This window comes from Schistosoma mansoni, chromosome 4 (assembly GCF_000237925.1).
Source record: "Schistosoma mansoni strain Puerto Rico chromosome 4, complete genome".
Lineage (NCBI taxonomy): Eukaryota > Metazoa > Platyhelminthes > Trematoda > Strigeidida > Schistosomatidae > Schistosoma > Schistosoma mansoni.
In genome coordinates, this window is record NC_031498.1 from 23,976,981 (window position 1) to 23,993,045 (window position 16,065).

General features: G+C 32.5%; 1 protein-coding gene across 1 annotated transcript in view; it reads right to left on the reverse strand.

Moving 5' to 3' along the window:
- Nucleotides 1–14,085, reverse strand: part of Smp_152540 (putative g-protein coupled receptor fragment) — a gene marked incomplete at its 3' end in the record, with an annotated part of 21,466 nt that extends 7,381 nt beyond the window's left edge. Inside the window, exons 1-2 of the mRNA XM_018797267.1 lie at nt 13,651–14,085; nt 11,701–11,726 (exon numbers count right to left, since the gene is read on the reverse strand). Of these exons, the coding sequence (XP_018652325.1) occupies nt 11,701–11,726; nt 13,651–14,040 (416 nt within the window). The 5' untranslated portion in view covers nt 14,041–14,085. The remainder of the gene's footprint in view (nt 1–11,700; nt 11,727–13,650) is intronic.
- Nucleotides 14,086–16,065: the final 1,980 nt, after the last annotated feature.

A 16,065-nucleotide genomic window follows, 5' to 3' on the forward strand; every position in this document is an offset into this window, starting at 1 on the left:
GTTGTCGATTCAAATACCCATAGTGGTAGAAGTAGTAAGAGTATAAGCATTAATGCGAAAGATCCTTAAACTCCTTAAGCCTAGATCTTAACCCTAATACTTCTAACCTAAACATACTTAATCCAAACATGCTAACTGTGACAATTTATTCACATGGAATAAATTGTCACCAGTTAGCATGTTTGGATTAAGTATGTTTAGGTTAGAAGTATTAGGGTTAGGATCTAGGGTTAAGGAGTTTAAGGATTAGAAGTCAGGGTTAAGGTTAGGAATATTGGTGTTGATAGACTATGATATGGAGTATAAAGGCTAAGACGTTTCAAAGGTCGTAGCTAGAGTCGATAGGTTTTAGGATTAGGAGTTAGAGTTAAGATGTTTTAATGCCAGGAGTCAGGGTCTAGGAGTTTTAGAATTAGGAGCTAGAGTTTAATAGTTCCAGGGTTGAGAAGTAGGGTAGAGGGGTTTTAAGGTTAGGAATTAGCTTTTAAAATATGTAGGGGTAATAATCAGGGTTTATCCTGACTACAGAATTATGATATCAAACTTGAATTATCTATAGTTAGCACTAATAAGTTCAACAATTATTTTAAAACTGCTCATATTCTGTATTTCTATCACCTTACTATATTTTGGAGCTTTTATATGAAAGCTGAATTCTGATTTGCTATTTTCGATTAGGTAGTTTGAAAGTCACCCATATATTTAATGAAGATCGTTGTATAATCTTGTCATATACATTCCTGAATACTTGAAGAGATACGTACATTTATTATCAATATCAAAATATAGAATTTGTTAGTGTTGTGTTGTTTATGCCAAATGGTTTGAATGAGGAACTTTTATTGTCATTTTAGACAAAAATCTTCAGTGGTGACTTCATGTAGAAATCAGCTGATTTAATTTCTCACAAGTATTATATTATTCCATTTTGATGACTTTGTTTGTAACTGGTTTTTATCATAGGTTTGTTTTCTTCGTTTGTTCTTTTTTGAATTCATGTCGGCTTCGACTTCTGACCATGTGATTGATTGACCACTTCTGTATGGGTTGAAAGACTGTGTCTATATTATTGTCAATTAATTTCAAATTAAATTGGATCTCATAGTCTTGGAAAACGGTATTTTTTTTACTCAAGGCAAAATACCAAGCAAGTGATAATATAGTGGACGAAAACACAAGTGTGGACAATTAAATGTATTTGAACACAAAATTACAGAACGTTTTAGCGAAATCTGAGAACCAAACAGTAAATAAATTCACTTGATGTTTTTTGCTTGTATCTTTCGATTGTTGTTTAGGACTGCGATTGATCAGTCTCTTATTGGTATATGTGCATACTGTGCGGATTGCCTTGATATTGCCTTAGGTCACAAGCTTTTGAAGAAAAGATGGATAGTGACTAGAAGTGGAATCCAGGACGCACGTTTCATCCTATTTTGGGCTCGTCAGCTGGATATGTCTGCATCTCAGAGTTGATTTCGATTGATCAATTACAGTCCAAAACGTCAGTGGGAAGATTCACATAAACAATACCAAGTAAATTTAAACTACACCACATTGCATAAGCAGGTGACTATCAGGACTCAGTAGCTAAGTGGATAATGTGATGACGTTTGAAGCAAACGGTACTGGGTTTGAGTTCCAGAGTGAGCGCCAGCTGTGGGATGCAGGTGCATCTATTTGACTCGTCCCAAATAGGACGAAACGTGCTTCATGGATTCCACTTCTAGCCACCATCCATCTTCGTTTACTGTGCATTGTTTCTTGTATATATTCGAAGTAACTATCTTCTCAAAGTATATAAATTTTTCTATACTAAAACATATATAAACATGTGAATAAAAGATATATTTTTTAACTGTAGATTTATGGTAATTTTCACACTGAACGATGAAGTAAACATCATGAATAAGTGTGTAATAATAACACTGTTAGAAAACATAGAGAGAATACTAAGAACAAGATAAATTTGTTTAGTGTTTATCAATGTTTAGATGACTAGTATACTAAATATACTTGGAGTTTATTGTTGGTCATAGAGAAATGATTATATGAATCATGGGAATAAATAATAGGAACTTAGAAATGAAAAGAAAGCATACCACTGTATAATTAATAACTAAATTAATTACGAAAATATGATATGAGTTAAACAAGAAATTATATAATCTGAGTGAATGTTATAGAGTTATAAAGCTTATGATTTCAGGCAATATCCAGGCGGTCCGCATAGGATGTACATATGCCAACAAGAGACTGATCAATTGCAGTCCTAAGTAACAATGGGAAGAAGATACAAGTAAATAACACCAAGTGAATTTAGAGTGATTGTTATGTTTAATGTATTTTCATATTTTATATAGTTGAGATCATCAGTCAATTGAAGCTAGACCACCATGGAAAACCTGAAAGCACTGGATGGGACTCCTCAATAGTGCGCATCTACGATCCTGCCTCCCGAGATTCGAACACAGGACCTACCAGTCTCGTGCCATAGCACTTAACCTCTAGACCACTTAGCTAGTCGGCATCCAACGGTGTTAATGTCTAACTTCAATTGACTTATAATCTCAACTATATAAAATTACTAAAATCTCCACAAAACCCTCTTCTGGTATTTTCATATTCTTCAATTACAAATCTGTACTTTTTATCTGTATATCTTAGTTTGAGTTTTCCTATTGTTAACGTTAAAAACTACGTTTACTCAATAACTATTGAGATATCGGCATTCTAAATAAATTACCCTGATAGTATTTTTAATTACAAGTTATGAGTAAATTAGATCAGTAGATGAATGGAGCAAAGAGTATTAAGTTCAAATTTGAGTTTTGAAGTTAATATTAAGGTTCAAGTACATAGTTATCACCCAGAAGATACGGGTGTTTATTAACAGTTGTCCGCGAAAAATATTTCGGATCCGTTGGCCAGACACTATCAGCAACAACCGACTGTACGGGAGAGAACAAACGAGATTTCAGTGGGGTAAGATATCAGGAAGAAGCGCTGGAAGTGGATAGGACACACATTGAGGAAATCACCCGATTATGTCACAAGACAAGCCCTCACATGGAATCGTGAAGTCCAAAGGAGAAGAAGAAGACCAAAGAACACATTATGGCGAGAAATGGAAACAGACATGAGAGGAATGAACGAAAAATGGATAGAACTAGAAAGGAAGGGCGAGGACAGAGTGGGTTGGAGAATGCTGGTCGGCGGCCTATGCTCCATTGTGGGTAACAGGCGAAAGTAAGTAAGTAACACTGGTACTAATTGTCAAATAGAGGGAAACATATATCTTAAACTCTACTAAGAGTTACAAAACCAACTTTACTAAAAGTTATACCTTCGTATTAGGATGACATTTAATACTTATTGTTCATTACATTGATATAGAATAACCAAATCTAATTTGAAGTATCTTATTATATAACTTTATTAGATCACGTAATATCATCTTGGAAACTGAATTTCAATATTTGCATGTTTTATACAATTGCGTGCATTCAAGAAAACGTATATTTCAATAACATTTCGAGCTTTATCTCTTTAGATAGATGTATTTACATGCATATGTATAATGCAGCATTGCCTCAAAGACAAAAAAAGAGAATTACATCATTTCGTTTTAAATTACATCATTATAAAGTTAACTATTACGTGATCAAATTCATCTTTACCGCTAATTGTTTATTAACAATTTTGTTTAATATAACAATTGAAAATAAGTTCAAATTTCTTTTCTTCTTTCATACTTTAATTTCCAATTTAATAATAAATTAAATCAGAATGGGGTTTCTTGTGGAGATTTTAGTAATTTTATATAGTTGAAATCATGAGCCCATGGAAGCTAGATCACCATGGAAAACCTGGAAGCACTGGACGGTCGTTTGGTCCTATTGTGCGACTCCTCATCAGCGCGCATCCACGATCTCACCTCGCGAGATTGGAACTCAGAACCTATCAGTCTCGCGCGCGAGCGCTTAACCTAGAGACTACTGAGCTAGTCGGCATCCAACGGTGTTAGTGTCTAACTTTAAGCAATCCACGATTTTGAGTAACCGTTCACCAATTGTCTTCAGTGAGTTGATATCTCTACAACAGACTTGGTAGAACTCCACTGGTCACTGCTTCCCGTTAGAACTCAAGGAAATATCTCTTGAAGTCAGTCACTAGTGAGTATATGATTATAGATCAGAAGGAGTTTTGTGGAGAATTTAGTATTTTCATAGTTGAAATCATGTGTCAATTGAAGCTAGACCACCATGGAAAACCTGGAAGCACTGGAAGGTTGTTTCGTCCTGTTATGGGACTCCTCATCAGCGCGCATCCACGATCTCACCTCGTGAGATTCGAACCCAGAACCTATCAGTCTCGCGCGGGAGTGCTTAACCTCCAGACCACTGAGCTAGTCGGCATCCAATGGTGTTACTGAACATTTCGACACATAAAAGAGAATAATTATTAAAACCAGGAAGATATAAAACTGAAATCCATGTCATTTAGATAATGAACTAGTTCAGAATAATACTTCTGCAAATAATACTTCAATTATTTAACTAAGTAACATAATAGTTATCAGTGATGATCATAGAATAAAGTGTTAACTATAAAAACAGGAAAGAATATCTTAGATATATTTTAACATTAACATATTTATAGTTTTTTTCATAGTTGAAAGCATGAGTCATTTGAAGCTAGATCACCATGGAAAACCTGGAAGCACTGGACGGCTGTTTCGTCCTATTGTAGGACTCCTCGATTGTAAGACTACCAAGAAACTAGAATAATTAAATCACTTATGTATAACATTTTATATTAGTGTTAAACATATTAATGTCTAAAATTATCATTAAAATATCATTAAAGATTAGATTATAAGAGTTTGATCAATTTTCAAATGTCAATAATGTTTAGTTAATAATTGATTCATTGAATACCTAAAGAATTGTTATAATTTATTAAATTAATTAATAATTTAATATAGTTGAAATCATGAATCGATTAAAGATAGACCACCATTGAAAACCTGGAAACGTTGGATAGTTGTTTCGTTCAGGTTTTCTATGGTGGTTGATATAACTCATGTAAACTATAAACTTGAATCAGATTATATGTTAGGTGAAAATTTTAAGATCCATGATCCGAATAAATATGGGTCAGATAGAGTGAGAGAAATAATAGTACAATTACAATTCGATCAAATGTTTAATAGAAGACTATATTGTGTAAAAAATTATTAGTAAGACATAATAAGGTGGGATGAATGCGAAGTAAATAAATTATGTATTGGGGAGATTAATAATGATGTTTAACTAATGGTAATAATAACAATAATAATGATAGGTAACAGAGACAATTACATTCGACTACGAAAGCTAGTTGGTACAACAGTCAAATTAGGTCATTCAATAGCTAAGATTACTATTGATTAATTGACCTTGAGTTTGGCCAAGGGAGGAAAAGCGGTTAAATATATTTCTTTTGCAGGCATAGCTCCAGTTTCTTAATCCGGATGGCTACTGCTTCAGTTGTTTGAAGAACTTTAAGTCTGACAAGCTTTGGCAAAAAATTAACATTCTATATGAATCATATCATCGTTAACAGTTTTGTTCTATTTTGTTTGACAATCCTAAATTCATATCCTTTAACTTTAAACGATGATACAGTTAACACTTAAACTGATCATTTTTCGGATTATTAATTTGGATATATGAATTGTAGAACCTGAATAGAATTTATCGAAAAAAACATTTTTCGTTCAAATATTAGTCTGTTAATCAATAATTAGTCAGTAAATTTAATCTGTTATATGCAATGACTGTATTGTTGTTACTCAATCAGTTTGTTTGTTTATTTCCAAACATTTCTTTTTATCCACATTTTTTACAATCATTGTTTTTATAAGCTAAGATGGAGAGTACCTAGCAGTGGAATCCAGGACGCGCGTTTCGTCCTATTTTGGACGAGTTAGATGGATGTACCTGCATCCCACAGTTGATGTTCATTTTGGGACTCGAACACAGTACCGTTCGCTTCTAACGTCATCACGTTATCCACTTAGCTACTGAGTTCTGATAGTCACCTGCTTGTGCGATGGAATGAAGTTATACTCACTTGGTGTTGTTTACTTGTATCTTCCCCTTGTTATTTAGGACTGCGATTGATCAGTCTCTTATTACCATATGTGCATCCTGTGCGGACTTACCAATTACAGTCTTAAATAACAATGGGAAGATACAAGTAAACAACACCAAGTGAGTATTGTTTTGATATAATCCAATTATATCATCCACCCCTTTTTCCTTTAATGTAAAATTAACTAATTAGGTTCTAAATAAGAGATAGATAAAACAAATGAACGTATGTGTCACTTTGGTTATTTTTGATGGTATCTTATAAATTGTAAAACAACACATACATAACAAGTGTAAATGAAATGTTGGAGTTTTTTTTATCTCAGTAACAGAGAAGTTTAATTTACATAGATGAATAGTCTTTGATAATTTGTTGCTAATTAAGAATTGGTTAGGACTTTTGCAAACTATAACCATTTCTTTGTTGCCTGTCATCGTAAATGTTTTATTTATGGGATGAAACATATGTTCGTTAGCCTATTCTGAGATAGTTTCAATCATTACTTGACTTCCTTCAGCAAATCAATTAAAAATCAGAGCTCACTGAGTAGATGGTACGTTTCTCACTTAGAAGTGAACACTATCAATCTTGAATCTGCGTAGAACTCATGACCAATGAATCTCATGAGAAGTATAATATAATTCATCAACTCAGTGCGAATGCAATGAGTTAAGTTTTCTAATTTCAGACAACTCTGGTTATAGCACAGTCAGGATCAATGGGTATCTAGCTCTTTCCTGAGTTACTGAACGAAAAAGACCATGAGTTTTAACTAGAATTCGGGAAGACTTATGTGTAAGCCCAACAAAACAAAGAGCGCTAATAATATGCAAATAAGTGGGAGAAGTGCAGTCAGTCATCACCAACGTACTTCCTATAGCAGGTGTGAAGTGGTCGAAGTTGCCATACCTGATTTTCACGATAAGCTGAGGTTAACGGGATATTTAGTAAAAGAGAACAGAATAATTTACGACATAAAAGACCGAGCATAGAGAATAAAGTTCGGATAGACAGAGTGGAAAGGTATAGATGAAATAATATTGGAATTCAAGATTTAGAGGGAGATAAAGAATGAAATCACCTACACAACGGTGAACGATTCTAAGCCATGTCACCCAAAGTATCTTGCAACTTTTAATGGCTATCGCAAGGGCCTCAACCATTTTATCTGCATATACATAACTCAGGCGAATAGGCAGTGATTTCATGCAATAATGACATGTTCTTTTTTGGTTACCTTTAGACTTCTTCGAACTCACTCTTATACCAGTGAACATTGACCCTCGAATTAGGTAATGGTTGGGAATACGTAATACATATAAAAATGATCTCAGTACAATATAGAATATTTAGTTATAGATTATGAAAATAAAACTGTCACATCACGAGATCCTTGCTAAACCTCCGAGATATTTATCCAGAATTCCTAGATGAAGCATGACTAAAGTATCATATCTATAGTCCTTAATGAATTGTTATTCTCTGTAAGACTTGTAATTGGTTACTACTCATTTGTAATGATAAGGGCATCTGTGGTATTTTAATACCGATTTTATCAGTAAGTTATTAGGCATCGTCCTTTTTTGTACCAACCTTTTTCGTACAAAAATAACTAGTCGCAAATACACCTAACTTTTATTATTATTATTACTATCAGTATAATTATTTTCATCTATTCTTGTGTTTATTAATGATTACGTAATCATGTTAGGTCTATAAAAGAATAGTTTAATCAGTATACAAGACTACATTCATATATGCTTGTATGTATACTGAATGTTCATGAATCCCATATATATTAAATCACATATATACATCAGGTAAAGAGTAGTGATTACTTAATAGATTAACACTAACACAATGTTACTAACGTCTGTTTTTAAAGAAAGAAAAGAAAAGAAGAAACGAAGTTGCATGAATAACATGTAAAATAAAAGAGAAGAATATGAAATGGCATTAAACAATTTAGTCTCTAAGAAAAAAGAAATATTCATTCTAGGAGGAAGCATCAGTCTATTGTTTGTTTTGTTTTCCTTTGTTTTTATATTAAAAGCAAACTAAGTAAAGGATTTCCTCTGTTTCATGACAAGTAAACTTATTTTGTTAAAAGAAGGAAAGAAGGATAAAGTGAAAAAAAAAGATCCATCAACGTTATTTATTACTTCATAAAGGTAATGGAAGGGAAGGCATGTATAATACATATAGACAGTTTAATCAAAATAATGATGTTTAAATACAATGTTAATTATTCAAATGTTTGATGATGATGATGATGATGATAATCTGATAAGCAATTAACTGAATTTAACAAAAGTGTTAAGAATTAATCTTCATTTAGTTGAAAGTAAAAGTGTTCTATCCCATGGAGAATTATGAATGGTAACAATGAGGATTATTTATAGACTAATGTGATATGTATATTTCCTATTGTATAATTGTTAAGTAACTAAACTATTCGTATTCGTGTCCCTCTTATTATAAGCTTCATTTTGACCTATAGACTATTACTGCACGATTTACCATTCATGAGTTCTCCCCAGTCTATTGATTACTGTTCCCCATATTCACAGCCACATTTAGCTGAATCTTGTACATATGTCATTTTCTATATTATGGTACGATGTGGTCAGTTTGTTTGGTTTATGAACTCAGTATGTTTGAGAATAATGATTCATATTGTAGAGCCTGTTATTGGTGTTCTGGACTTAACTGACTGGGCTAGGCAGAAAGCAAGACCGATAAGTACTCAAGACTGCTCATACGGGTTTTTATAACGTCTTATAACGTCATATATTAAACAGCGCATGTACTCATGCATTCGGTATAACAAAAAGTCATTCAAAAGAAGTAAATAGTTTTTGTTTAAACAAATAAAGTGTTGTTTAAATAAATTTCTCATTCAGGAGTATATTTACAGATTAATTTAATTTATTTTCGAAGATTTATCTATATCAACTAAAGTATCACTAGAAGTATCTCACTTTAGAGATCTTTATATTACTATCTATCCATATTTAGTATATTCAACATTCTACTGTGGGAGACAACAAACCAGATTTCGGTGGAGGAAGAAATTAGGAAGAAGATAGAACACACATTGAGGAAATCACCCAACTGCATCATAAGGCAAGTCCTTACATGTAATGCTGAAGGTCAAAGGAGAAGAGGAAAACCAAAGGACGCATTATGGCGAGAAATGGTAACAGACATGAGAAGAATGAACAAAAATTGGATAGAACTAGAAAGGAAGGGCGAGGACAGAGTTGGTTGGAGAATGCTGGTCTTTGGTCTATGCTCCATTGGGAGTAACAGGCGTAAGTAAAGTAAGCAAGTATATTTAGTATATTAGAAAGATATGTTTAATAAATGTAGAATTTCGCTTTTGATATGGCAAGGGATAAGTAAGCCTGATAATGAGGCTTTTATTTCATAGACTGATGTTGAATTACTTACAAAACTCATATCTAACAAACATTGATGGTAAGATTAGAATTTATAGACGAACCAATGAGGTTTAAGATAGCATATCCTAAATTTTGGTGAGAAATTTATTCATCCATATGGTTGAATAGAATTTTGGCATGATAGCTGATATCAGTTCGTGATGAAAATCCTTACTCTAATTTATAACCATAACCTCTAACTGTATTTTTAATCTTAATTCCTCATACTATTTTATAATTCACATTTGACCCTAGTAAGTAGGTGATTTTTTTAAGATTAACGTCGCCCATAAAGCGTCCGTAAATTATATTCTCATCTCTTTTGGTGTTTAAATGAATTCGAATCAAGTTTACTTAACTTTGAAAATTTCGTTACATAAAACAGTCCAGCTACATTACTCTGTGTCATCCTTCCATTTAAGGTATTGTATCAATTAATCAACCCTATATCAACTTCACTATGTAATAATACCAACTCAAAAATTCTGTCACAATAAGTAAAATTCATTCTATCTTATGTCGGATATAAAACTTAACACTAATAAGGTTAGTTTATATGATTTGAAAACAAACCATATCGTTTATATAGACTTGATATAGCTATGAATTCTCTCATTTTCATATTTAAAGTTCTTTGAAAATGGTTTAAGAACTAAAATTGTGTTTTTTCACATTGTTGGTTCACAGGACTATGTTGTCTATGATAGAATTTAAAAAGTGAGTTTTCTCCATGAATAGAAATACTGTAATGTGAATACATCCAGGTGACAAGTCCCAAATTTGACAAGAAATAGATCTTCGATTATAATTTAAAACTTTATGTATAAATATAATACTGTACACATTTACTCAGTTTGGGAAGACTGTCCATTAATTCTTCCCTTAAAATAAAAGATTTAAACTATTTTTTAACATCTAGAATGTCAACAAATAGATGCAAACTGAAAAAGATTTTGTTCATAGACTTTCATCACTCATTTAAAAATCAATCTGCTAGAGATTGAATTCGGTCAAGCTTTATATGAAAAAATCTTCGACGTTATATTCACGTATGCATTAATGTGATGGAAGTAAAGTTATGTCATGGAGATGAACTGGCCAAACTTGGGGGATATTATGTCATATATTATTAATCAAGCAGGGATTCTGACTATCAAGTTAATTATCAATAGTTTTAATGAAGACATTATAACCGGGCACATCTAGAACGTTGGATTACCATTATATATTTTACTATCAGTGTGTTATTTTGGTAGACATTTTGATTGGAATTGAGAATCGACAGTTTTTCGCTAAAGTTTACCTATATAGTGAATATTTACAGTTTCGTAGTTTGACAACGTCATATACTTTTGGCCATACTACGTGTCTACAAAATTTTAATTTATCTGAATTAGGAGGTGACTACAAAATGGGAATCTGTAGACTACACACTTTACGGACTAATCACAGATACGATATCACTAAAAACTAAAAAACATTGGATAAGTATTCAGTATTGAGCACATAGGAGATGATTCGGGATCGAATCCAGTACATTCACGTCTTGAAGTGAGCCCAAAACCACTAGACACATTTTGTTGTATATATATATATATATAAATTAAAAGATTGTGGAAACTAATACATAATATTTCTTAATTCCAGCCATATGTGATTGCCGAAATACACTAAATATATTCATCTGACAAGAACCTACATTTCACAACAGTACGAAATCAATATCATCTTTCAATTGAATTAAACCTCAAGATATCGTCATTTGACGGAGAAAGACAACATTCTTTATTAGTGTACAATGCATTCAAACCTCATCATGTACTGCGCAAATTCTTTGAATTACGCAACACAGTAAAACCAATCTATTATTTTTAGAAAAAAAAGTAATGTCATTTTTAAATACGAATAATATATTTGTAAAATCTCAATGAATGACTTTGAAGTCAATCCAACTTTTCACCTAGCAATTTGGTCCAAGCTTTTTCAAAGAAATATAATCAAACATCAAAGTTATCGGCGTCTCAAATACTGTGAATGTCATTTTTAGTTTTAAATCAACAATTTCAATTATTAAGCTAAAAAAAAAGGATCTAAGCAACTTTTTAATATAAAAATTTACTTTTTGATAAAACAGTCAAAATCCAACTGACCAAAAAATGAAACCAAAAAAAAATTAAAGGAAAGATTTATAAAGACTAAATTTTTTTTCTTCAAATCATTAAAACAACAAAGGGGTTATATTTCCTTGAAAAACCTTGGACCAGATTATCAGGCGAAACGTTGGATTTACTTCAAATTCACTTCGCTGAGATTTTACAAATGAATATTATTCTTATTTAATGTCTTACATCAACTTGGCGCTCAAATACTGTGAAACCGTCATTAAGATTTCAGTAGTATTAATATATCACATTTAAATATATCTGCATTAAGAATTATTTATGATAGTTAATTTTAACAAAATATAATAAGCAGTAAAAGATTTATTGAGCTAGATGAAAAGAAAAAAAAAGCTTTTTAGTTGAAAAGTATTACGTCATAGAAGGGAAAAAAGAAGTTTGTTTCCAGGTAAATAGTTTAAATTTTGAAGGGCATTTTAAAATGTTAACCATTAAATATTTAATATCAGAATGGGGTTTTTGTGGATAATAAAGTAATTTCAATGGTTGAGATCATGAGTCAATTGAAGCTAGACCACCATGAAAAACTGGAAGTACTGGATGGCCGTTTCATCCTATTGTGGGACTGTGACCAGTGGAGTTCAATCAGGTCTGTTGTTATATAGTAACCTGTTAAAGACAATGGTGGATGTGTCGCTGAATTTCGTGGATTAATTGAAGTTAGACATTACCACGGTTGGATGCTGTCTCAGTGGCCTAGTGGTTGAGCGTTCGCGAGTGAGATCAATAGGTCCTGAGTTCGAATCTTGCGTGGCGGGACCGTGGATGAGCACAGCTGACAAGTCCCACAATGGGACGAAATGGCCGTCAAGTGTTTTCAGGTTTTCCATTGTGGTCTAGCTTCAATTGACTCATAATCTCAACTATTAAATTTCATCAAATATTTGACAATTTTAGACTTATACATTTATATTATGTTTAGGAATTAACCAAGAGTGTAGAGTAGAGTTTAAGTGATTTTTATGAAGATATATGCATGTACTCCATAGATAACATTTTCTTTATATTGCTAACCAGTATTTCCCATAATTAATGTGTAAATACAATAATAATGAGGTCACAATGATTTATAATGTGTTTTAGACTTTTAAAAATTTCATTCACAGAGATTAGTTGGTTCTTATGGTTGATTATTCAAAGTGATAATCACTGATCTTCACTGAAAAAGTTTTTATTACAAAATTACAAGTTAATGTTTTCAAATTATGGAGAAAGCAAAGTAATAGACTGATTTATAAATATCATCCAATATATCTGAATTCAGCTTAAATTGATATCATGAATGAATCAATGTTAGACTATCATTGGAAACTTTGAAGCACTGAATGGCTATTTCTTCCTAGTATAGGACTCCTTATCGTGTGTTCATTAGTGACTGCCTTGAAGATGATTTCTTGAAGTTCATTCGTGTCTACTGTGACGCAACTACTCACTGAAAACAATGGAAGACGGTCGTGCAACATCGTGGATTGGTTAAAGTTAGACATTATCACCGTTGAATGCCGGCGTAGTGGTCTACAGGTTAAGCGTTCACGTACGCGACTGAAGTCTGTGGGTTCGAGTGCTGCGTGACGGATCGTGCACGCGCACTACTGAGGAGTTACAAACTAGGATGGATTGGTCGTCCAGTACTTCCGGGTTTTCAGTGGTAACCTGACATTAATCCATTCATGATATCAATCTCTATAACCCTTTACTGATAATATCTGAATTCACTGTAATGATAAATCATTCAATAATATATATTTATTTGTTATATCATAATGAATAGAAAGCTATCGAATCCAACTTTGGCACTGATACCTGTAAACTTATAATTCGTTCAAATTGAAAAAAAGTTAGGTTACAGTTAATAAATGGGGCACACAACACATAAGAAACTAACTTACCTTATTATATGTTCTCCAATTACGATATTTTGCTGGTATTTTCACTAAACAAAATCTATCTAATGTAATTAAAAATACCGTGTATTGACTTGTTAAACATGCTGAAAAATCTAATGATAACCATAAATCACAAATTAAATGACCTAATGGCCAATAACCAAGTAATTGATATGTAATAAATAAATTCATAGAAAATAATCCAATTAATACATCGGTCATAGCTAATGATGCTATAAAATAATTACTTGGTATACGTAATGAACGTTCAATAAAAAATGCAATTAATACTACAATATTACCACCAAGTGTAGCAGTTGATACTGTTGTTGCTAATAATGCTATGATACTTGTTGTGAATGGTGGAAAAATACTAGCGAATGTGTAATTCATTAGCTGATTGAGAATTATTATGTTTATGTCTTATTTTTAAAGGAGAAAAAGAAAATAATATTCGTCTTTGAGGAGATGAATTTCTTGTTATTCAAATAATGATCTGGATCACCAATTGCTTTTGGCTATAAGTGAAAAGCAAAAAAATGAATAGAAATGATAAGTGTAGGAAATCTCAGTACAATGAATACTTATGTCAATAGAAATTTGAATGGTGTAATAAGAAGATGAAGATTATCAAAACTGTTTTTGAGTACATAAAGTGGGTTTTGAAATTTCGTATGACCGATACTTGAATAAACTTGAGTATACACTCTGGATAATCTTTGTGCAAAATCACAAACAGTGATTTAACATCAGTCTTATGACCAGTTTCAGCTATGTGTTTAATAATAGGGGATGCTGGATACTTTTTTATCTGCTCTTATTAAGTAATTTGGTTTTATTTGTTTCTGTAGCCATTTTGGTACATATTCAGAAGCCATAACATGGAAATTGGTGCTACTTCTCTTTATGTATGTTTGGGCACAGACACATGAAAATGGGTTAACATATTGGGATTTGACGCAACTATTTACGTGCCGTATGGGTAGCCAAGTGAATGACGCTATGTTGTTTGAAGCAAACGGTACTGGGTTTGAGTTCCAGAGTGAGCACAAACTGTGGGATGCAGGTACATCTATCTGACTCGTCCCAAATAGGGTGAAACGTGCTTTCTGGATTCCATTTCTAGCCACCATCCATCCCCACTTATAAATAATGTCTTAGTTCTATTACATGTAATTATGGACAAATGATCGTACAATTGCATAATTTAAATAGTACAGACAACACAGGTAATATTGATCGCTCTCCAAACTTAGTCCTATTTTTCATAGTCTACCATTCTTCCCCTTAATTTTACCTTTGTGTTAGGTTGTTGTTGAGGTTTTAAACCATGACACGAATCAAATTAGTAGGAAATCTATTTTATAGATGAATGGTTTGAGCGTGATATTTTGTTAACTTCGATTTATTTGAAGTATACAATTGTAATGAGTTAAAGTTTACTAATATTTCTGTTTTTATTAGCTTGGATAACAGTGATTATCTAAAGCATCATTCTAGCATTCACCTGGTTCAATTATTTTATTATTTATGACACAGTGATTAATAGTGTTAGGTTCTAGTGTCTTTAGGACTAACGTAATTGTTCATATGAAAATAAAATGTTTGGTCAGTGTATATCAACTACATAATCGAAAACAATACAAAACATGTATTTCATTCTTTCTACTTAATCTGTTGTAAAAATCAACATAGAAAACAAACATAAATCCTTGCAACTGAAACTTGAACGGGATTATTTTGAAATTAAACACTTTCTTAAATCACTTGGTATTGTTTGCTTCTATCTTCCCAACAATGGGAAGATTCAATTAAACAATATCAAGTGAATTTAAACTTCACCACATTCCACAAGTAAGTGGGTATCGGGAATGGGTAGCTTAGTGGATAACGTGATGGCATTTGAATCAAACGGTATTAGGTTCGAGTCTCAGAGTGAACACCAACTGTGGGATGCATTTACATCCATCTGACTCGTTCCAAGTAGGATGAAACGTGATTTCTGGATTCCACTTCTATCCACTATCCATCTTTCTTTAGACACTGTGTATCACTAAGGCATCTAGTTTACTAAAGAAATGTTTCCACCGTTTTGTTCTATTGTCTTCTGAGTCAAAAATTTAAACAATCATTCATTCAAGTAAAGATGGATAGTGGCTAGCAGTGGAATCCAGGAGGCGCGTTTCGTCCTATTTGGGACTCGTCAGCTGGGTGTACTTGCATCTCAGAGTTGGTGTTCAGTATGAGACTAGAACCGCATCAGCTGAAGCTCAAACGCCATCAAGTTCTCCAATCAGCTACCGACCAGTGACAGTCACTTACTGCTGGAATGTGGAGAAGTTTAAATTCACTTGATATTATTTACTTGAATCTTTGCATTGATGTTTAGAACTGCAACTGTCAGTCTCTTATTGCAGA